This window comes from Eptatretus burgeri, chromosome 4 (genome assembly GCF_056783735.1).
Source record: "Eptatretus burgeri isolate ZD-2024b chromosome 4, Ebu_testis_v1, whole genome shotgun sequence".
NCBI lineage: Eukaryota > Metazoa > Chordata > Myxini > Myxiniformes > Myxinidae > Eptatretus > Eptatretus burgeri.
In genome coordinates, this window is record NC_140964.1 from 40,473,860 (window position 1) to 40,496,904 (window position 23,045).

General features: G+C 35.3%; 1 protein-coding gene across 2 annotated transcripts in view; it reads left to right on the top strand.

Annotated features, from left to right (window-relative positions):
* Positions 1-23,045, top strand: part of LOC147027863 (lamin-B1-like) — a 66,237-nt gene that overhangs the window by 35,276 nt on the left and 7,916 nt on the right. For both annotated transcript variants that reach the window (XM_085877570.1, XM_085877569.1), the window contains exons 9-10: positions 20,173-20,292; positions 20,454-20,555. In XM_085877570.1, coding sequence (XP_085733696.1) covers positions 20,173-20,292; positions 20,454-20,555 — 222 coding nt within the window. The remainder of the gene's footprint in view (positions 1-20,172; positions 20,293-20,453; positions 20,556-23,045) is intronic.

Sequence of the window (23,045 nt, forward strand, 5' to 3'; positions counted from 1 at the left end):
AAGTTTTATGGTGCTCGGAGTACTCAATAATGACAATAGATGTGCACAATTCCTTTCAAACATTCCCAACCTTCAAACACTTCATCTTCTTATCTCTCTGTGACGAAGTCGCTGGGAGGCATTGTTTTCGAGTTTTGTGTTCGTGCGTCCGTGATAGGTTTTTGTTCCCCTGATAACTTGAGAGTAGCTGAATGGATTTAAGTCATGTATAATAATGTAATCGTCAAGCACGTATAATAATGTAAAGATGAAATGCTAAGATTATGAGGTCAGAGGTCCTTTTTGGTAAAAATTCTGTTACTTAAAAAAAAAATTCTCATACCAACTTGTGAACCAGTGATGGGATTTTGACCAAACTTAGTACAAGTATAGATTATGATACAAAGATGAACTTATTGGATTTTGACATCAAGAGTCAGAGGTCATGTCAGGTAAAATCTGATACTTGAAAGCAGCTGAAGGGATTTAAATCAAGCTTTGTGCAATCAAAATAAAGACCAATAACTGCACCGTAGTCCCAAGAAGAAAGCCAGACCACACGCACGCACGCACGCACACACACACACATCCATATATATGTATATAAACATATTATGTACTGGTAAGTACTAACAACAGCTATTTTATTTGAAGTTATAACCTTAACTAATAAGCAATTTAATTTACTGATTCCCAACTCCCCGGATCATGAGCTGGGCACCGTTTTTCATCGATGTTTCGATCCTTTCAGTCCAAAACCTCTCCAAACAGCGAATCCACAACCCAGGTCACAGGTCTACATCAGTAGATTACTCAACATCAATGGACCCACAACCTCAAAATTGTATCAAGACATTGTCAACACAGCAATACAATATTCTTATTCAAACATATTTAATTATTACTTTTGTTCAAAGTATTACTACATTTGAATAACTTTAATCATACACCACTTTATATGATATATATATATATATATATATAGATATATATGTATATATATATATATATATATATATATATATATATATATATATATATATATATATATATATATATATATATATATATATATATATATATATATATATATATATATATATATATATATATATATATATATTGTTCGTCTTTCGGCTGCTCCCGTTAGGGGTCGCCAAAGCGGATCATCCGTTATGATCCGCATGCTGATTTGGCATAGGTTTTACGCCGGATGCCCTTCCTGACGCAACCCTGGTCGCCTCTTATGACACAGGGATAAGGATTGGGTTTCGCCATGATTCCGGGCTGCCCAACACCCTCTCAGAGCACGGCCCAGTGCAGAGCTCTCATCCTCAAGCGATCCTCTAACCCAGGGGTCGGGAACGTGTGGCTCGCGAGCCAGGTATGGCTCTTTTGATGATTGCATCTGGCTCGCAGATAAAATTGGAGTTTGAAACTTGGAAAGCCCAATATTTCTCGCAGAAGCTTTACCTATAGTTTGAATGGTGTCGTGCTTCATTCACGTGCAGGGCTGAACTTGGCAGAAGGAGAGAAGAAAAAACACCTCCGAATTGTCTGAAGCGGTTTTTGTTTCGTCCAGTCATGCGGCCGACGCGAGTAGTGATTTCGGTTCCTCCAATGACGTGCCGCCGCCGAGACGCGTCACGGAATTCATCTCGACCAATCACGCGCCACCGCTGAGGCGACTCGTGATTTCGGTTCCTCCAATGATGTGCCGCCGCCGAGACGCGTCACGGAATTCATCTCGACCAATCACGCGCCACCGCTGAGGCGACTCGTGATTTCGGTTCCTCCAATGACGTGCCGCCGCCGAGACGCGTCACGGAATTCATCTCGACCAATCACGCGCCACCGCTGAGGCGACAGCATCCCAGAGTCGGCCGGCCGCGCCGCACCTCTCGAGTATGTCAGCCCGTGCGCAGGCCAGCCAGACTCACTTGGGTTAACATCTCCCTCTCTTTCATTTGCTCAAAGCTAACCCTTCGACGAAGAAGATGGCGAAAAGAAAAAAAGATGAGGCGTATCGTACATTTCAGGACCAATGGGCCGAAGAATTCGCCTTTGTGGAGAGAGCAGGTTCTGTGGTGTGTCTAATTTGCAATGACAAAATTGCATCGATGAAACGGTCGAATATAAAGCGGCACTTCGACACGCGCCATGCTACCTTTGCATCAAAATACCCTGTGGGAGACAGCAGAAAGAAAGCGTGCCAAGAGCTACTGAGCAGGGTGCAAGCCAGCCAGCAGCAACTCCGCGTATGGACCCGGCAAGGTGACTATAATTCCGCCAGCTTTGCTGGATCTTTAGCAATAGTGAGGAACGGAAAACCATTCACAGATGGCGAGTATGCAAAAACGTTCATGCTGGATGTCGCCAATGAACTTTTTGATGATCTTCCGAACAAAGACAAGAAAATCAAACGGATACAAGACATGCCTCTGTCGGCAAGAGCTGTTCATGATCGTACCATCATGATGGCAAACCAAGTGGAGGAAACGCAAGTGAAGGACATAAATACAGCGCCGTTCTTTTCCCTGGCTTTGGATGAGTCAACAGACGTAAGCCATTTGTCGCAGTTCAGTGTGATTGCAAGATATGCTGCTGGTGATACACTGCGCGAAGAAAGTCTTGCTGTTCTGCCAATAAAAGGGTCCACAAGAGGTGAGTATTTATTCAAGTCTTTCATGGAGTTCGCTCAATAAAAAAATCTACGAATGGATAAACTTATCTCGGTGTGTACTGATGGTGCTTTGTATGTATGGTGGGGAAAAACAAAGGATTTGTGGCGCTTCTCCGTGAACATGAAAATAGACCCATCCTAAGTTTCCATTGCATTCTACACCAGGAGGCACTTTGTGCTCAGATGTGTGATGGGCAGCTTGGCGAAGTGATGTCGCTGGTCATTCGTGTGATCAACTTTATTGTTGCCCGAGCCTTAAATGCTCGCCAGTTTAAAACACTGCTGGATGAAGTTGGAAATAACTATCACGGTCTGCTTTTGCACAGCAATGTGCGTTGGTTGTCAAGAGGGAAGGTGCTTAGCCGTTTTGCGGCTTGCCTGAACGAAATCCGGACTTTCCTTGAAATGAAAGGGATTGAGCATCATGAGCTAGCCGAAACTGAGTGGCTCCTCAAGTTTTACTATCTCGTGGATATGACTGAACATCTGAACGAGCTCAACGTGAAAATGCAAGGCATTGGAAATACAGTGTTATCCCTTCAACAAGCCGTGTTTGCTTTTGAAAACAAGCTGGAGCTCTTTATCATGGATCTTGAAACAGGTCATTTACTACATTTTGAAAAACTGAGACAATTTAAAGATGCATGCACAGCAAGTGAGCCCACTCAAAACTTTGATCTCCACCAGTTAGCTGGCTTCACATCCAGTCTCTTACAGTCATTCAAAGCACGCTTTGGAGAATTTCGTGAGCACACTCGTCTTTTTAAGTTCATCACCCATCCAAACGAGTGTTTACTGAACACAGCCGACCTGAGTTACATTCCTGGTGTCTCCGTCAGATTTTGAAGCAGAAGTGGCTGACCTGAAGGCCTCAGACATGTGGGTGAATAAGTTCAAGTCACTGAATGAAGATTTGGAAAGAATCGCACGACAGAAAGCAGAGTTGGCGAGTAAGCACATGTGGACAGAAATGAAAAAACTTCAACCCGAAGACGAGCTGATTATCAAAACTTGGAACGCGCTTCCTGTCACATACCTCACACTGCAGCATGTGAGTATTGCTGTATTGACCTTGTTTGGATCTACGTATGCATGTGAGCAGTCATTCTCACATCTTAAAAACATCAAGTCCAACCTACGATCACGTCTAACGGATGAAAGCCTCAACGCTTGCATGAAGCTTAACCTCACCAAGTACCAACCAGACTACAAAGCCATCAGCAAATCCATGCAGCACCAGAAGTCCCATTAATGGTGAGTATTATAACAACATTATTTAAAAGAATAAATTCAGAGGCTTATTATACTCACATTTAGTTGAATTCAGTCTTAAAAGATATTATATGGCTCTCACTGAAATAGATTTCCAAATATTTTGCTTTAATGGCTGTCTGAGTCAAAAACGTTCCCGACCCCTGCTCTAACCCAAGCCTCCGAGTAGCCGGATTAAAGGCGCACACCACTACACCCGGTTATAATATATATATATATATATATATATATATATATATATATATATATATATATATATATATATATATATATATATATATATATATATATATATATATATATATATATATATATATATATATAGCCTGGTGTTGGCGCAGTGGTTAGGGCAGCGGCTTGGGATCCAACAGGTCCTGAGTTCAAGCCCCGTTGGGCCACTGAATTAATACACCAGGGGGTTGACTCAGCCTGTCATCCTTCCGAGGTCGGCGAAATGAGTACCAGTATACTGGGCCGGTGTATACCCCGGTTAAAATAGGTGTACCATATCCCTGTGTCGTAAGAGGCGACCAGGGTTGCGTCAGGAAGGGCATCCGGCGTAAAACGTGCCAAATCACTATGCAGATCATTCGGGTGATCCGCTGTGGCGACCCCTAATGGGAACAGCCGAAAGAAGAAGAAGATATATATATATATATATATATATATATATATATATATATATATATATATATATATATATATATATATATATATATATATATATATATATATATATATATATATATATATATATATATATATATATGGTTGACTCAGCCTGTCATCCTTCCGAGGTCGGCGAAGTGAGTACCAGTGTACTGGGCCCGGTGTATACCCCGGTTAAAATAGGTGTACCATATCCCTGTGTCGTAAGAGGCGACCAGGGTTGCGTCAGGAAGGGCATCCGGCGTAAAACCTGTGCCAAATCATTATGCGGATCATAACGGATGATCCGCTGTGGCGACCCCTAACGGGAGCAGCCGAAAGGAGAAGAAGATATATATATATATATATATATATATATAAGCCTGGTGTTGGCTTAGTGGTTAGGGTGGCGGCTTGGGATCCCAGTGTCCTGAGTTCAAGCCCTGTTGGCTGCTGAATTAACACCAGGGGGTTGACTCAGCCTGTCATCCTTCCGAGGTCGGCGAAATGAGTGCCAGTGTACTGGTCCCGGTGTATGCCCCGGTTAGAATAGGTATACCATATCCCTGTGTGTCGTAAGAGGCGACCAGGGTTGGTGTCAGGAAGGGCATCCGGCCATAAAACATTGCCTCAAGAAAAAGCCAAACCCCTGTACAGCAGGGAAAAATGGCTGTAAAAACGGTCATTTTGTATATATATATATATATATATATATATATATATATATATATATATATATATATATATATATATATATATATATATATATATATATATATATATATATATATATATAGTGATATACACTTTACCTTGTCGACATGTCCATTACACCGCACCTCCATCTAACCATCGACTCAAACTGTCATTCAAATACTCTACCTGTCATTAACAACCAATTTTAACATGCTGCACTGTTAACCATGAATTAACGACCCATTTTAACATCCTGTACTGTGAACAACCATTAATTAACAACCGATTTTAACATGCTGAGTAGGGTGAATATACTGATTCTGGCTCACTTTTCCCCATGTAAATGAATGGGGGATTTTCAGCGATTTCATTTTTTTATCCCAAGGTATATTTATTTGTCTCCCCTTTTAACCTCGGGACACTTTTTTTTCAAATGTCCAATGCAATAAGATAAAGATTTGTTCAAGTAGTAAAGTAGTAATGTGATTTGTTAAAGGTGATTCTGAAGAAATATCTGAAACATGTAAGCCTAGGGACACTCTTTTTTTAAATAACCAATGCAATAAGATAAAGATTTGTTCAAGTAGTAAAGTAGTAATGTGATTTGTTAAAGGTGATTCTAAAGAAATATCTGAAACATGTAAGCCGAGGGACACTCTTTTTCAAATAACCAATGCATATTGTTTAGCTCACTCATTGAACCTATTAAGATTTGTTCATTCTCAAATTCCTTCAATAGTTTAATTTTCTTTGCACAATAATCCCCATCTAAAATATTTAAAAACAAAACATTTGAATCTTTATATTTTTTTAAGATACCCCTTTTGTGCCATTATGAAATGATAAACTTCTCTTAATGCTCTTGTTTGACCACCTCCTGAGCCACATATCATTTTGAGATTATAGTAAATTGTTTTTTCATTGTTCAATTGATAACCATCAAAGTTTTCAGTCCATTCAAGGATATTTTTTTTTCTTTACATCCTCTAACTTACTAGTTTTTAAATTGATTCGCTTATTTGTTTTATTTACCTTTGTTTTCGTTTTTTTTTTCAATAAGACTTATTTGATATTTTTCACACTCATTATGTTTTCCATTTTTATACCAAGACTGAGATTTTCTCCACTCTTTAGTTTGATTAATACTTGGTTTGACCATTTATATATTGTGAAAAGAAACGCGGCGGTAGCCCTTAAAAAACCTTAACCCATCTTCCCATCGTTAAAACACAATCTATTTTATCCACTCTATCATACAATATCCATATGGAACACAATCTATTCCATTATCTAAAATAAATCTCTTATCATCAAAGGCTCCCAATATATGTTGTTCGTCTTTCGGCTGCTCCCGTTAGGGGTCGCCAAAGCGGATCATCCGTCGCCTTTTTATTTACTTCGTCACTATATATATATGTTATGTTTATAACTTCTTATTGTATTCATTTTCCTATATTCTTCTTTCTTATTCATCAAACAATTATAATAATTTCTAAAAGTTATTGATTTCTTTATTACATATTTCTTTATTCCCTTTAACCTCTTCTCAATCTGATCACCAGACTTATAAGCATATGCCTTTGCTCTCAATCCAATAAACTCACTCATTATTTTTCCACCCAACTCATCCTTAAACTTACCAATAACCTTTTCATTCTTTTTGGAAAATAACTCACTCTTCTTACTAAAATTACTTGTATCATATACTCCAATGTTTTTCTTCATATCTTTATAAACATCATCAGTTTTTATATCTAGGATAAAACTATCAGTGTCCATATACAACAATGAAACATTTTCACCATACTCTTTCTTTAATCATACATCAATATCTTTGATAAATCAAGAACTGCTGTTCCAATATAAATTGGTTTATCCATTACAATACTTTCCTTTTCCATATGAATAGCAGAAAAGTTCTCTGAAAAAAACCTCTTCTCTCTTAAAACTTGGTTTATTTATCAATCTCGAAGCTTCTTTCCAAGATGTTGCAAATCTAATGTTTTGCCTGTTTCTAACATTCTCCATTGTCTTTCCAAAGACATCACTATTCATCAATTTATAGAAATCCCCTTCAAATTTTACTTTTGTAATTTTTCTCATATCTGTATTGAATTTAATATACCTTTTCATCCAAGGACTTTGTTTAAATTTTAAAACTCGATAAATTTTAGCCACTCTCAATCCTTCTCTCAAAAACTGTTTTAAGCTTCTCTGATGCCAAACATATCCCTCTTTATCGTAGAATGTTGTTAATAACTTTTCTGTTGATTTGCCTTTAATATTAAAACTTTTATGATAATCACTTAACCGTTCTTTATTTGGGGTTTCTTTCTCACATGCAAAAGGAAGGTCTTTATGCTTATTATGAAGGTCACTCGGGTACCTCAAATGAACTTCAAAATAATAACCTTCTTCTTCCTCATTCAATTCCTCTTGAGAAGAAATAACAATATTCACCAAAGCCTTTTCATAATCCTTTTCTTCCACCCACTCTAACTTACCATAAGGCAGAGATTGAGACATTGCCCATCCATACAAATTATTAGCATCAAAATACATCAAATAATTACTATCTTTTTCACTATCATAATTTGGAAGATATTTATTATTTGCTTTAGCATATCTTTTTGAACATACTTGTGATATTCCTCCTCTCTTAGACTTCTCAATCATCAAAAGCATATCTACATCACTGATTTAAATCTATATCTTGTTTTGTCATTTTCAACATTCCACTCCAAGCTAAACGAGGAGCTGTGAAATAGTGGGCAGGATCTAATCCATAACAATTTTTATTATGACAGTGATCTAAAAGCTTCAAACACATCAGCTAACAATAAAACATGTTTTTCGATACAAATCATGATATTCTCCAAGGTTCTTTATCTTAAATATTTTCCAAATTTCTTGTGTGTGTTTATATTCCTTAACACTTATCTCTTCTTCATAAAGGTTATTATAGAAACTTTCTTTTGAAGGAAGTTGTGTTTCTTTAAATCTCATAAATGAATCCATATAATCATAAGGATAAATTCCCTTACTTGTAAGAATTTTCTCTTTACTTTGAATTTCATTCATTGTTTGAATTTCCTCTCTCGTTAGAATTCCCTCTTTAATCAGAATTTCCTCTTTAGTTGGAATTTCATTCATTGTTTGAATTTCCTTTATTAATAGAATTTCATTCTTCATGAATTTCCTCATTAATTAGAATTTCCTCTTTACTTTGAATTCTCTCTTTAATCTGAATTTCCTCTTTAGTTAGAATTTCCTCTTTTGGAAAGAATGAATTAAGATTTGAAAAAGACCCCGTGGAGCTTAGATTTGATGCTGGGTTGGCTTGTGGTGTTCCCATAAACTTGTAAGAATCTAGAAACCTAATACGAGTTAAAGGTTTTGTGAGTATCATTTTTGAAAATAAAATATACTTTTGACTTGTGTTTGTTATGGCAGAAATATTCCCTGGTGTTTTTGAAAGTTCATTTATAAATAGATGTGTATCATAGTTGGCACTGTTGTGAAGAAAGACTGGAATAAAAGAAGGAAATTTATAATTAAGATAACAACAGGAATGAGCGGGACCTCTATATTTACCAGTAAGATGACAATGATCCCAAACTTTAGACTCCTCAATTTCCTCCTCACAAATATGACAGATATTGTTCTTTATCAATTCTATTTTTTCTTCTTCGGTAAATTTCATCGCTTCATTTGTTTCTTTCATTAATTTAGTTTATATACAGTCTTATAAAATCCTTTTCTAATTGTTTTACAAACTCTTGTGAAGCTATAATGTTCAAGTTATAGTTTTTTTCCACTATAATGTTCAAGTTTATTATACTTTTCTCCAACAGATGATTTGATATAATAACAAACCACAAGGAATATGTTTTTGATATTTATTTGTATATGATTCTTTTGGAATAGGAGAAGCAGTATTTATCTTTTTTAGGATACATTCAAAATCAGCATATATCACAAATGGGTGCATGATAGATTTATTATAATGTTCAAAAGAAATCTTTTCACCAGGTTTCGGCATTGTAATTACAGCTGATTTATGATTACTACAATATTTTGAATGTTGTTCTAATCGTTCTTGTGTCTGAAATGAATGAAGACATCGCTTACAAGGATATATTTTGTTTGCTGTTCTGAATACCTGAGAAGAGATTAATCTTGATAAATTATTGATGTATGCATAATGTGAATTCTTTCCAACACTAAAATATAAAAGATCAATGTGTGTTTCTTCATTTTTATAGTTGTTTGAAATTTTTAATATTAGAACTTTGTTTGTATCCGTTAATCCATATACATGAATAGAAAGATTATTCTTTATCTCAAATTTAGGAATATCTGTTAGTGGCATTGGGAATTTAAAATCTTTAATGTCCAAGGTATTCTCATATTTCATATATTGTTTTACTCTTTCTGAATTACAATTTTGTGGATGTTTGTGAGCAAGAACAGACCTGAGAAAACATTTATTTTCATTGTTCTTAATCTTAACAACTGCCTTCTTTCGTTTTATTTCTTTTGGTAATTCAATATAAGAAGAAGCTTTAAGAGGGTTTGATTTTAGAATTTGTATATCTAAAAAGATGATTTTTTTTAATATTGAATCCACTTCCTACCACTGTATTATCAACATCCACCTCTTGTCTTGATAGTTCTTCATAACCCCATTATTCAAAAAATCTTGAAATGATGTTATAAAATGAAGATCTGTTCTCATATAAGGAGTTTGTTCTTCATCTTGTCTTTTCATATTAATTTTCACTCCCATATAAAACTTTAAAGTTTTCATTTCTTTTAATGTCTTTCTAATAACTTTTTCAACATCAGGTTTCACTATTTCAATTGATTCAGCTATTGATGATGGACCGGGTTCTCCAAATTTAAAAATCCTTATTTTTATATGCCCTTGAAATGCCCCATCAGTGTTTTCAATATAATAGTCTCCCTTTACTTTAAACTCATTTTTCTTGTGTTTTTGTGATTGAAGATGTCTATTATAACTACTCTTCAAAACATCCTTTGAGCAGATATCACAATGTTTTCTTTCCAACTCAAGAGGAGATATTTGATGAAATGGATTAAATGTGTGTTTGTTGGTTCGAAGGTGTTTTTATCTTGCCAAAACGAAGTTTTTGCAAGATATGTTAGTCAGCTTGTATGTTTTTTTTTGTTTTGTTTTTTTTTTGTTTTGTTTTGTTTGTTTGTCTGTAATCACGTATAAAAAATTCTGCAGAGCACAGTTATCATTGGAAATTTTTGTAACTTCGCCTATCAGAGGCCTATAGAGGTCCCTTTCAGTGCACAAAATTTTGAAGGTCAAGGTTAAAGGTCAAGGTCACTTTGTCGCAAATCAGGGGAGTCGACGAAACCCTTATTTTTTGAGTAATTTTGATCGGATCGTCTTCAAACTTCATGGGAATATAGTTCATGGTCTGGCGCTCACCAGATTAATTTTTGGTGGCGATTGGCCTTGACCTTCATATGTTTTTTTTGTTATCTTGCCAAAACGAAGTTTTTGCAAGATATGTTCGTCAGCTTGTATGTTTTTATTTTTTTATTTATTTATTTATTTATTTTTTTTTTGTCTGTAATCACGTATAAAAAATTCTGCAGAGCACAGTTATCATTGGAAATTTTTGTAACTTCGCATATCAGAGGCCTATAGAGATCACTTTCAGTGCACAAAATTTTGAAGGTCAAGGTCAAAGGTCAAGGTCACTTTATCGCAAATCAGGGGAGTCGACGAAACCCTTATTTTTTGAGTAATTTTGATCGGATCATCTTCAAACTTCATGGACTGGCGCTCAGCTGATTAATTTTTGGTGGCGATTGGCCTTGACCTTCATGGTTAGCGCCTGAGGTCAAACATATTTGACCCCAAGGTCAAATTTTCAAGTTTTAGGAACCATATCATGTAGTACCTCAAATTGAACACCTTGATGAGTGCTTTCTAGATATGTCAAGCTTGAGACATTATGACGTCATTTGGTGACGTTATGAGGCAAAAGCATATTTTCCATGGTTACTCTGCAGAACGATTCTCATCGGAATCTCTCGTAGGCAGATATTCCTCAAGGAGTCGCTCCTGGTGGATAGCAGCTCTGTTCACCTCAGTGTGACCTTAAAGAAGTCACACGTGGTCACCTTTTGGCAAGATGCGGGTCACCCTGCGGGTGACATTGGTTTATTTATTTATAATGTTTATATTCGTGATTAAAAACATCGCAGTACGTTGTATTCACCATATTTATATAATAAAACTTTGCTTAAACTAAAATTTTCTTGATGAAAATTTTGTTTAATTTATAGGTGAATTTTTGCTTAAAACCATTTTATCCTCCAACTTTTTTCACTTAATAAATACAATGTTTCAAGACACAAAAGACAAGTTTCAATCGATCTCTTCATTTGTAAAAGATACCGAGAAATATGTCAAGGATGTAAAATTGAAAAAAGATAAATATATCAACTATTGGATAAAAACAATTATGGTGGATATGATGAGTTCTTCAATTTCCTTCAGTGGAAGGGCTTTTAGTATCCCTGGTAGAACATCAATTAAAGTATCTCTAACAAAAGTTTCTCCTCTCCTTCTGGTAATATATTCAAAACTAGAAAAAGCAATGAAACAAGAAAAAGTATCAAAAACCAAAAATCTTATGGATGAAGCTTTAGACAGAAAAGATAAGACCATCTGTAATATGCAAGGAGAAATTTGTATTTTTTTTCAACAACCCTAAAGATGTAAATCCTGATGAAATAAATGATGTTAATATATCAAGTGAAATGACATTTCGTTCAATAGTAGTTAAGGATCATTTTAAAATTACCTTTAATATAAAAAAATGTTGTCGTTGAATCTGGTAATGAAAAAAAGTATTTAGATATCGATGGTAATATTATTAAATGAGTCAATATGCAACTGAAAGTATAGATGAATTTGAGTTTAAGTAAAGTTTTACTTTACAAATATGCTAGACTATCCTGATTCTCCAGATGACAAATTTGAGAATTGTCCTGCGTGTGAAAAACGGGGATTAGACACAGAGTCAAAAGCCAATAACCAATGTATATTCTGTGATTATCTTCTAATTAATGACAATAAAAAATTAAAAAAGGAAAATAATTCTTTTAGATTTACACCAAAAATGAATTACTTTACAAGATTGATTAGAGAAATGAATGTAAAGTATGAGGGTGATAACACACCTTTCCTTACAAGGGAAGAAACTGAACGTATTGGAGAAATGTTCAAAGGATTGTTGTTATATATTATTCATGGATGTGATTTTCAGGGAAATATCAACACAAAATATTGCATAAACAAAATAATGGATTATCTTGAAATTAAACCTGAACTTAGGATAAAATATAGAGTTTCTAAAAAAAGCCAATAATAAATTAAATAACCTGTTTTCCAAATATATAAATGAATGATTTTTTACCCATTTGGGAAAATAAGATAAAATTTAACAATCATAAAAATCTTCCAAATTCATAAAGATGTCTCATAGTTGGTTCAAGCGGATGTGGAAAAACCTGCTTACTTTTGAAGATTCTCCTGACTCCCAACTTTTTAGATTATGATAATTTAATAATTTTCACAAAGTGGAGTTTTCAACCAGAGTATCAACTACTCTCACAAGGTTTTAATGCTGGTCTGCAAAAAGAATATATAATCGGTTTATTTAAACTTCAAAAAAACCTAAATGATTACAACATTGAAGATATAATTCAACTATTTTCTGATACACACAGATGTAAAAAGAAATCAAAACCGATAAGTTGTATTCTTAGTGATAATACGGATGATATACAGTCTCCCCAAGATTTGGATAAATCAAAAAAGAACCTCGTTATCTTTGATTGTGTTAATGAAAGAAACCAAACGGTAATGGACAGCTACTACACAAGAGGGAGACATTCTTCTTGTAATTGTATTTATCTTAGTCAATCGTACTTTCAACTTCCTCGTCGTTCCATCAGAAACAATGCTAATACTTTTATTTTATTCAAGTTAAATTCAATAGATATAAAGAATTTTTGGAGAGATAATTGTTCTACATTATGTGGTAAAAAGGAATTTGGGGATTACATGAAGCACACGACGAAAAAATATAAATATATTGTTGTGAAACAAGATGAGATATTAAGGGATATATTTTTTTGTTTTTTAAACAATTACATATATAAATGACAACTATTATTATAAATCTTGTGGGTAAATCTGCTTCTGGAAAAAAAAAAACTTTCATAAATCAAGGTTCTTGTGTAGTACAAATGAGAATATTGTAAAGTTACTTAAAAAAACACCCCGTGATACGCATTGTATCAAAAACGAGAGCATTAAGACCTGGAGAAGTAAAAGGTGAAGATTATCACTATATTTCAGTGGAGGAACATATGCGATTGAGGAATGAAGCTCAAATATTTGAGGAGGTTTCTCTTGGTACAACAAAATATTCACATTGCAAGAGTGAGTTAAGGAAACTAAAATCTGGTGGTCTTGGGATATTAGAAACTAATCCAGAAGGAACGAGACAAATTATTAAACATCTGAGCGGAGTGAAGATTTTATCATTCGGTTTTGATGTTGATGAAGAAACTCATCGCAAACGTATGAAAAGCAGAGATGCAAGTATTAGTGAAGAAGAAATTGCAACTCGTATTAATGTTAATAAAGAATTTGATGAAATATTTAAAGAAAAGGATTTATTTGAACACATCGACTTGGATGATGAAGAAAAGGAAAATTTCCCTGTTGATCTTTACAATTCATTAAATAATATTTTCCAATAAATAAATGGATGCGAAAGAAAGAGCAAGAAAATTTAAGGAACATCAAGAGTTGGTTTTAAAAGTTGTAAAACAACAGGAAGACATAAAGAAGAAACACAGACAGAAACTAACGGGCGAAGAAGCATTTGAAAGAAAACAAGAGAAATATTTTAAACCACTTTTAAAAACTTCCCAAGAAAAAATGAAAGATATTTCCACAGTTCCCACAGTTGAATATACTCCTAAAAAACTTCAAGTGATAAAAGATTTTGATCAAATGACGGAGGAAGAATTAGAGCATTTAGGAGAATTAGAATATGATGATGAAGGTTTATTTCAACAACTGGAAGAGATTAATCGACCCCCTGATTATATTGTGAATGCTCTTTAAAACAATGAATATTCAGCAGATTCAAAAACCAAAGCAGGACTCATTCCAACAGAACAACCAGCAATATTTCATCTTGTTCAAGAAAAGGTATTGATATTTAATGATGAATTAAAGTTCTTGGGTTCTGCTCAACCCCCTGTTAAACAAACTCCAAGATTAATGTTTCTTCTCACAAAAGATGGAAGACAAGGTTCAACTGTGAGGGATGAATCAAAGTATATTGTGAAACCATTGGATATGAAAAATAATGATGATAGAGTATATATTGATCTGCTGAACACTCTAAATTATAGGGTTTGTATTTCTGGTAAAGTAGGAAAAATGAGGAGAAACACATTATTCAGGCTTTAAGTATCCTTGATTCAGGTATTAGTTTTCTTCCAAATGACCCATCACAATTAGTTAATAGACTGTTATTGTTGTGAGGTCGTAAGAAGGATGGAAATGACAATTGTTTTCATGAAGCATCAGCCATTTTAGACCAGTTGATGAACATGAAAATAATTAATAAATCTCAATATAAAGACATTTTATTTCATTAAATAAGATGAGAAGCACAATCCTGAGTTTTAATTTCACAACAAGTGATCACACATCTTCATTCCCATACCCACTACAACTTGACCCAACAAAAGAATATGAGCCATCTTTATTGTCCATGGAGACTTATAATACCTTATTTAATATAACTGATAACAATGACAAGTTTAGTTGTAATCCTGGAAGTGGATACAAAACGATAACAGTCTCACCCGGAGCATATGAGATTTCTCAAATATCTTCCGAAATTGCTCGTCTTGTGAAAGAGCAGGGTGATGAACCAAAAAATATTGTTATAGACATTCAAAAACGTACTTCAAAATCAACGATTAAAGTTAAAAATAACTACAAGGTTGATTTCACAATTGATAATTAATTTAGAGAGTTATTGGGTTTCTCCTCAAAAAAGATTGAAACTAATGGGACGTTTTACAGTGATAATGTCATTCAAATATCCTCAGGAATAAACTCAGTATGAATTCACTGTGATTTGATTGATTGTGCTTATAATGATGGAATAAAAACAAATACAATATTTTCATTCAGTGCATACTCAACCCCAATTGGTGATAAATTCAAAATGGAACTCAAAAATTTGGTTAATCTCCCTGTGTCAGGAAAAAACATACACAGAGTAAATTTTAGGATAACCGACCAAGATAATTGTATGATTTATTTTAATGGGGAAGTTATATCCATCAGAATTCACCTACGTGAAGTTTTCCAATAAATAAATACCATGGTTATTGTGAGGAAACACGAGTTGGGAAAATTTAAAAGAATTACAGGCGAAGGGATGTTCCTTTCCTCATACTACAAGGGTGAAGGTATGTATCTTGGTAGAGGATACTATAAACCTAAGAGACAAAGGGGTGTCGGACATCAATTTAGAGGAGATGGGATAATTGATACTCTAATGGGTATCGGTTCAACTATTCTTAAACATAAAGACCTAATTGGTTCAACTGCTTCTGCTGTGGGAAATGTAGCAGGTGCTGTAAAGAGCATAAAAGATGCCCAGAAGGAATCTCATAATTGCTTGTAATTTAAAGAAATTAAGAAAGGCAAAACTCAGTTGTCCCCCCAAGAACGACAGAAAATAATTCAAATACTTGGGTCAGGGTTTCAAAAGTTTTAACATCTTTTTTTCCTAAATAAATACAAGTATGGAAGCAATTGATAGTATCTATGATTTGGATGATACCATTATCATCTCAAACTCCACTAAAAAAGAAGATTACTTCAAGGTAAATGCAATAACTGGAACAGACTGGAATGCAAATGGTACAAAAAGTTTTGAAATAAATAATCAAAAAACCTATTTGAATCTATCCGAAAGTTTCTTGTTGTGTAAATTTAAATTCACTAAGGCTGGGAATAACACTAACTCTGCACTCGTAAATGATTTATTCTGGAAAATGTTTGATAGTGTTCGTTTGTACATTGGAACACGAAGTTGAAGCGGTTGATTATGTATCTGCTGTATCTGAAATGATGAAATTTACACTCTATACATTCAGTGATAGAATGGGAAAGGGGTCTGTCGAAGGTTTTATTCCTGATATGTCAACGGGAACAACCACAGACCCTGGATATACTCAAAGAAAAGGAGCGTATAATGATGATTCAAAAGCAGTAAATAGTTTTACTGTGGCAGTTCCTCTTAAAGGTATATTTGGATTTTGTGATCATGATAAAGTTCTGTCTTCTTCTTTCGGCTGCTCCCGTTAGGGGTCGCCACAGCGGATCATCCGTATGATCCGCAAAGTGATTTGGCACATGTTTTACGCCGGATGCCCTTCCTTACACAACCCTGGTCACCTCTTACGACACCGGGGTATACACCGGCCCAGTACACTGGTACTCATTTCGCCGACCTCGGAAGGATGACGGGCTGAGTCAACCCCCTGGTGTATTAATTCAGTGGCGTAAATTAATTGTATTAATTTATGTAAAGTGTATTAATTTTAACAGTACAGCATGTTTAAATCGGTTGTTAATTAATGGTTATTAACAGTACAGCATGTTAAAATTGGTTGTTAATTAATGGTTATAAACAGTGCAGCATGTTAAAATCAGTTGTTAATTCATGGTTATTAACATGCTGCACTGTTAACAACCATTAACCGATTTTAACATGCTGTACTGTTAACAACCATAAATTAACACCTGATTTTAATATGCTGTGCTGTTAACAAGCATTGATTATCAACCAATTTTAACATGCTGCATTGCATGTCCTCGCAACCACCAATAAATTATAATGATGCTTACTTATAATGGAATTTATAAATATAAATATAAATAAATTATATTGATGCTTACTTATAATGGATTTTTTTTTGTATTTTCATCCAAATGCTTCCATTATTTAATACCAACTAATATATATATATATATATATATATATATATATATATATATATATATATATATATATATATATATATATATGTATATGCATATATATATATATGTATATGTATATATATATATATATGCATATATATATGTATATGCATATATATATGTATATGCATATATATATGTATATGCATATATGTATATGCATATATATATATATATGTATATGCATATATGTATATGCATATATATATATGTATATATATGCATATATATGTGTATATATATATATATATATGTATATATGTATATATATATATATATATATATGTATGTATATATTAATACTGAAGGACCAATTTTGTGCTCCTCCTAGCGGTCGCGTCACGTTTTTCTCGGTACTGTGACCTGAGAAGTTTTGACGCTGTGTTTGTACGTCAAAGTAGACACATGCACAAATCAGGGGACTTCTTCACAAGGAGTAGTGTACACCAAAAATGTCGTGTACAGGGATGTTTTGTAGGCCTCATTAGGTAAAACTATGGAGTACATCGACTGGGCTCCGACTCTTACAAGAGCCGCCACTGGTTGTCATATTGGGCTCATGGAACGGAATCAGTCTGTGATGGGGTTTCGGCTAGTCAATAATATTAATGAAACAATTTACCTCGCTAAAATAATTAATTCATTATTATTACATGAAATGCGATGCAATCGGAACTTGTTTATATCAAAACCATCCAAACTTGTTGAAAAGGTGACTATGGAATCAAAAGATATTCTCACAAGACCTGATCAAACAATCAGCCAAATATCCTCTGTTTATCATGATGGTAAAAAAACCTTCTCAGGACGTTCCACAAAATCATCCTTCAAACCTGTCAGTGCGTCCAGCCACGATGAATTATTTGTTACTAAAGGGTCAGAGGTCACATTAAAACTCGTGTTAAAGTGATACCATTGGCTAGGGGATTTGAACTCAACTAAGTACATGTACCATGGTACACGTACTACAAATTTGAAATTGAGGTTTTTGGTCAAAGTTGGTCAGCAAAGACTTAATTTGGGAGGAGGGATATTTGGATGTTGAATTGTGTGTTGTTATACTTTTTGGAGGGGGGAGTGGGGCTAGAGGGATGTCTTGTAATACCATTGTCTTGTAATATGATGTTTCGTCCATGTGTGACTTTCAAAATGACTTTCAATGCTAAATGAGGCCTTTCCTCATGCGCTGTGTGTGTTTTTACACTGATTTGGTTCTGTTCACCGGGAACTTTTAACCTGCCGTTGATGGCACAAAGTCTCTAATTCAAAGCATATTTTAAACTTAATTTTCAGCATTTAGAAGAGAGTGGCAATTTCAAAATAATTGTTCTGCTCCTGCAAAAAAAAAAAAAAAAATGCAAAACGGACTCATGGGAATGTAGGAAATACGAGAAATATCCGTGGATGAGAGGTGTCGAGTTCCTACCATTTCTTTATAGTGTGTGTGTGTGTGTGTGTGTGTGTGTGTGTGTGTGTGTGTGTGTGTGTGTGTGTGTGTGTGTGTGTGTGTGTGTGTGTGTGTTCGTTCTGTGTGTGTTCTGTGTGTATATGTGTGTGTTCTGTGTGTATATGTGTGTGTGTATGTATATATGTATATATATATATATATATATATATATATATATATATATATATATATATATATATATATATATATATATATATACACACATATACACACAATAGATGTGCTTTTCCTTTTAGCAATAGATGCAGAAATCAATAATTTATCTTGTGGCCTCAAACCAAACAAACAATGTATTTACAACATCCCTCACAGCTCCTGTAGCTCCTCCCAACATGATTAATAGTAAATATCATCATTTTAAACTTACCCTGCACATTCACAAACCCCAAGATATGGCTTTCCCATCGGTGTTCAGAATCCCATAATCCAGATACACAGTCCATTCACTGGTAGCGATCCGTCAGGGGTTTTGTGTGACATACGCCCGTCCACTCCGTCCTTGCACCAGTCCACATGGTCGCCAGTTTGTATAATGAGCAGCTGCACATTCGGCGAGCTGAGAAAGTTCTCCAAGTCTTTAGTTGTGCAGAGGCACAGCCCTTTCTCTCAGGTACTTTTACAGGTGTTTTTTGCTTTTTTTTTAGAAGCTTTGTGGCCAATTCTAAGTTATAATCATTATCTCACTCACATGATATACTTTATGATGCTCCGTTTCTTGGGATTTTTGCACTTCCCCACCGAGCATTCTGGGCTGAATTTCATCAGTTTGAAAGTCACATACAGTATTGAAAAAATGTATATTTAATAATTTTTCATATTTTTGCATTTAACATGTAAACTGTAAAGGCGAGTGTGTATCTGCATTATTGGATTCGTAAGATAATGAGTGGCGTCGACAGAATTTTGATCGAAATATGCTAACTGCCACGGGAAGCAAGGCAAAGCTGACATTTCTCGTGTTAACCTTCCTCAGAGTAAAACGGCTTTTTTGTTTTTTTTCTTCCTGACAGTCAGTTAACCCCCGAAACGTCAGTTTCTCCCTACTTTCCACAACGGTCAGCATACGTCGATCAATGTTCTGTTGATTTCATCCATTGAAAGCACAACCTGTCTTGCAGTCATTCTGGCACATTTTGAGGCCTGATACGTATTAATACAAAATTGTCGAAGTGCCAGTCTCTCAGGTTTTGATGCTCCCTGGTACAGGCATGTCATTGTATGGATGCTTCATCCATTTGGTCTGTAGCCACCGGTGGTGTTTTATTTATTTACTTTTGCAACCGTCAGGTGTGGACTACGAATGCCCGTGTTGCCCACAACCCTCCTGGTAACTTGCTGTGGAAGAGTCAGAGCTCATGGGGTACAGGAGACAACGTTCATACCTCATTGGTGGATTCTTCTGGACATGTGAGCACGTGGAGAGAGATAGAGATAGATTGCTTTTGGTACAGTTTTGAATGTACTCGTTGAAGTTCTTTTGACCTTCTCTTTTGAAAGAGTCTTCTTTTGACCATAACAAGTAATTTCCCTGAGGTGTCCTTGTGCCACACCCATATTATTTTGAGCAGGAGATGGCGGTGAGGGACGTGGTCCGGAATACTGGGATTCGTATCCCTGAGAACGGGCAGGATGATGATGAACTTGGTGAAGAAGAACTTTTTCATCAGCAGGTGAGAAAGTTGTGCTGGAGAAGATAGTTCTTTATTTTAAGTAAATATGTACATAATTCAGTTACTGCATTGTTTACAAGATAATGTTTAAGTTCACTTAGAAATTGAGAGTTTTATGAGAAGGAAAATATGAATTTGCACTGTAGACTATTTCAAAACAGAAGAAAAACAAAACAAAACATGTTTTGATGATGTCACAATCAGATAAACAGAACTTGCAAGCAAAAAAAGACGAGTCCAAGAGCAATGTCGTGAAACCATTTTGTATTTTAAGAACAATTTTCCAGCCTAAATACAACTTGCTCATTCATGTTATTTTATCATTTCACTGGAATTTATAAATTACTTTTGACTTCCAGCATGACCAAACCATACTCTCCTCCCAAAAATATAGAACCACAATTTTCCCTTTAAATCTTGAGTAATACAGAACAAGCCAATTCAGAATTATTATTTTTAATTAATAAAGAACCAAGTAAGCTTTCTTGGATTCTTCTGGAGTTTTGTTTTTCACCTGAAAAAATTTATCTCATCTGTTGCTCACAACAACAAGACAAGTCTTGCCTGTTAATTTATGCATGCTGGACTGTACCATGCTGTGTGCTATGCTTTGCAACAAATCTGAATGGCTTGTGGCTCTTCATCAAGCAAAGTGCCGACTATTGTGATAAAACTATTTGCCACGTGAACATAACTCATCTAGAACTTTAAAAACTAAGCGGAGAAACCATGTTTGGTTTATGGCAATTACAACTGTAGGTCATTCCATGCTACTTACTATAAAATGGCAATTTCTTCACCATTTCAGGATTCTTTGCAAATTTGTTTGCTGATAGTTGATCTTTAAACATGCCTCCATGCCAAATCTGAGCACCGTTGGTAAAGTGGTCAAAGATGGTCGCATCATTCACTGTCCCTTCACCCTGACCCTTTCAAATTTCCACATCTTGGGATGTCTTTTAAAGTTAATCCTGAGACTTGTTTGTATTTTTTGTGAGAGCTTTGAAGATGTAATTTTGTATGAAACCATTAAAAACCACTTCTGAAGGACTTTGGTAGAACTTAATCTGAGGGCTGACCTTTGTTTGAGGTAACGTTTGCATACGTATAGACGTGATCATTTTAAAGAGTTTTTTTTTCAGTTTTTCTGTCACAGAGGCCTATACTTCTACCCGTGACAGTATAGAAATGTCCTCATCATACATGTACTCTGAAAATGCAAATCGACAGGAAAATAGAAACTACAAAATTGCTTTGTCATTTTCTGAAATTGCTCTTTCGTTCTGAAGTCGTGGCTGGAAAAAAAATCACAATAAACATGAGCGACATCTTGAGTTGGTGATGTTGGAGCGAAGGGAAGATTCGGTCACTTGGGTATGCCCCTTAAAACGTGCCTGATATCAACACCAAACACCATGGCCTTCACACCGTATCTTCTCCAAGACAGCTGCCATTTCAGTCTCCATCAGCAAAGATGTTCTCCTTCTGGTGAGGACGTCCTCAAGTGGAACAAACAGTATAATGTCTGCGTTTTGGGGATAAAAGGAAGTGGAAGGTAGCCTTTGCATTGCAGGATAAAAATTGTGGAGATCTTTTCCCATTTGTCGTGGCAGTGACATGCACTCCAAAGTTATCTTGGTGGTGACAGATTGATGAAATGTTTCCGGTTAAGAGATGAACCACGATGTCATTTTGCAGACCTTCCAAAATGACACTGCTGTGCTGCAAGACTCAACCTGAATGTCAATTAATTGTTTTATTGATTTAGTCTCTTTAAAATGTGGAAGAAAAAAGAACGACGATTCCTTTCACGTCTTCAGATGCATGTGGCTACCGAAGCAGTTTTTCCTTGCCTCGGGGGGACAGTCCTGGATGGTTCTCCACTCTGACACAGGATAGTCGAATGGCTCATTCTTCCTTGTTAGCTGGTACTCATTTTGCCGACCCCAGAAGGATGACAGGCTGAATTAACCCACCTGGTGTTATTTTCACTTCATGGCAAGAGCTCAAACTCAGAACGCGAAGATCTTAAACCAGCCACCTTAACTATTAAGCCAACACCAGACATTGTATAACCTATTCGTGACAAAAAGAGAAGTTGCAAATATTTTTTTTTTTCGTCACGAGTATGCAAACCGTGGCTATTTAGGAAAGATGCCCAACCTTGAAAGTGGATGTGCAATATGTAATGCTGCAATCGTCACGAACTGAGCTGTCTTGGAAATCGCATCTCCCAGATAATGTGTGCATGTCTGCACATGGTCTTTGGCAATACTCTCTATAAGTTGAGTTGATGTAGTCTGTTGGTTTTGGAATAATTTTATACCAATTGAATTTGTTTCACACCATCAGGATGGTCAGTCAAGGGGAGGTTTGGGCGGGGGGGGGAGTTGGATTGGGAGAGGTGATTCAAACTGCCATTGCTTCCCAGAACCATGTTCATTATCGCGTCATTTTTAGAGCACTGAGAAAGTACTGTCTGACTGAGTT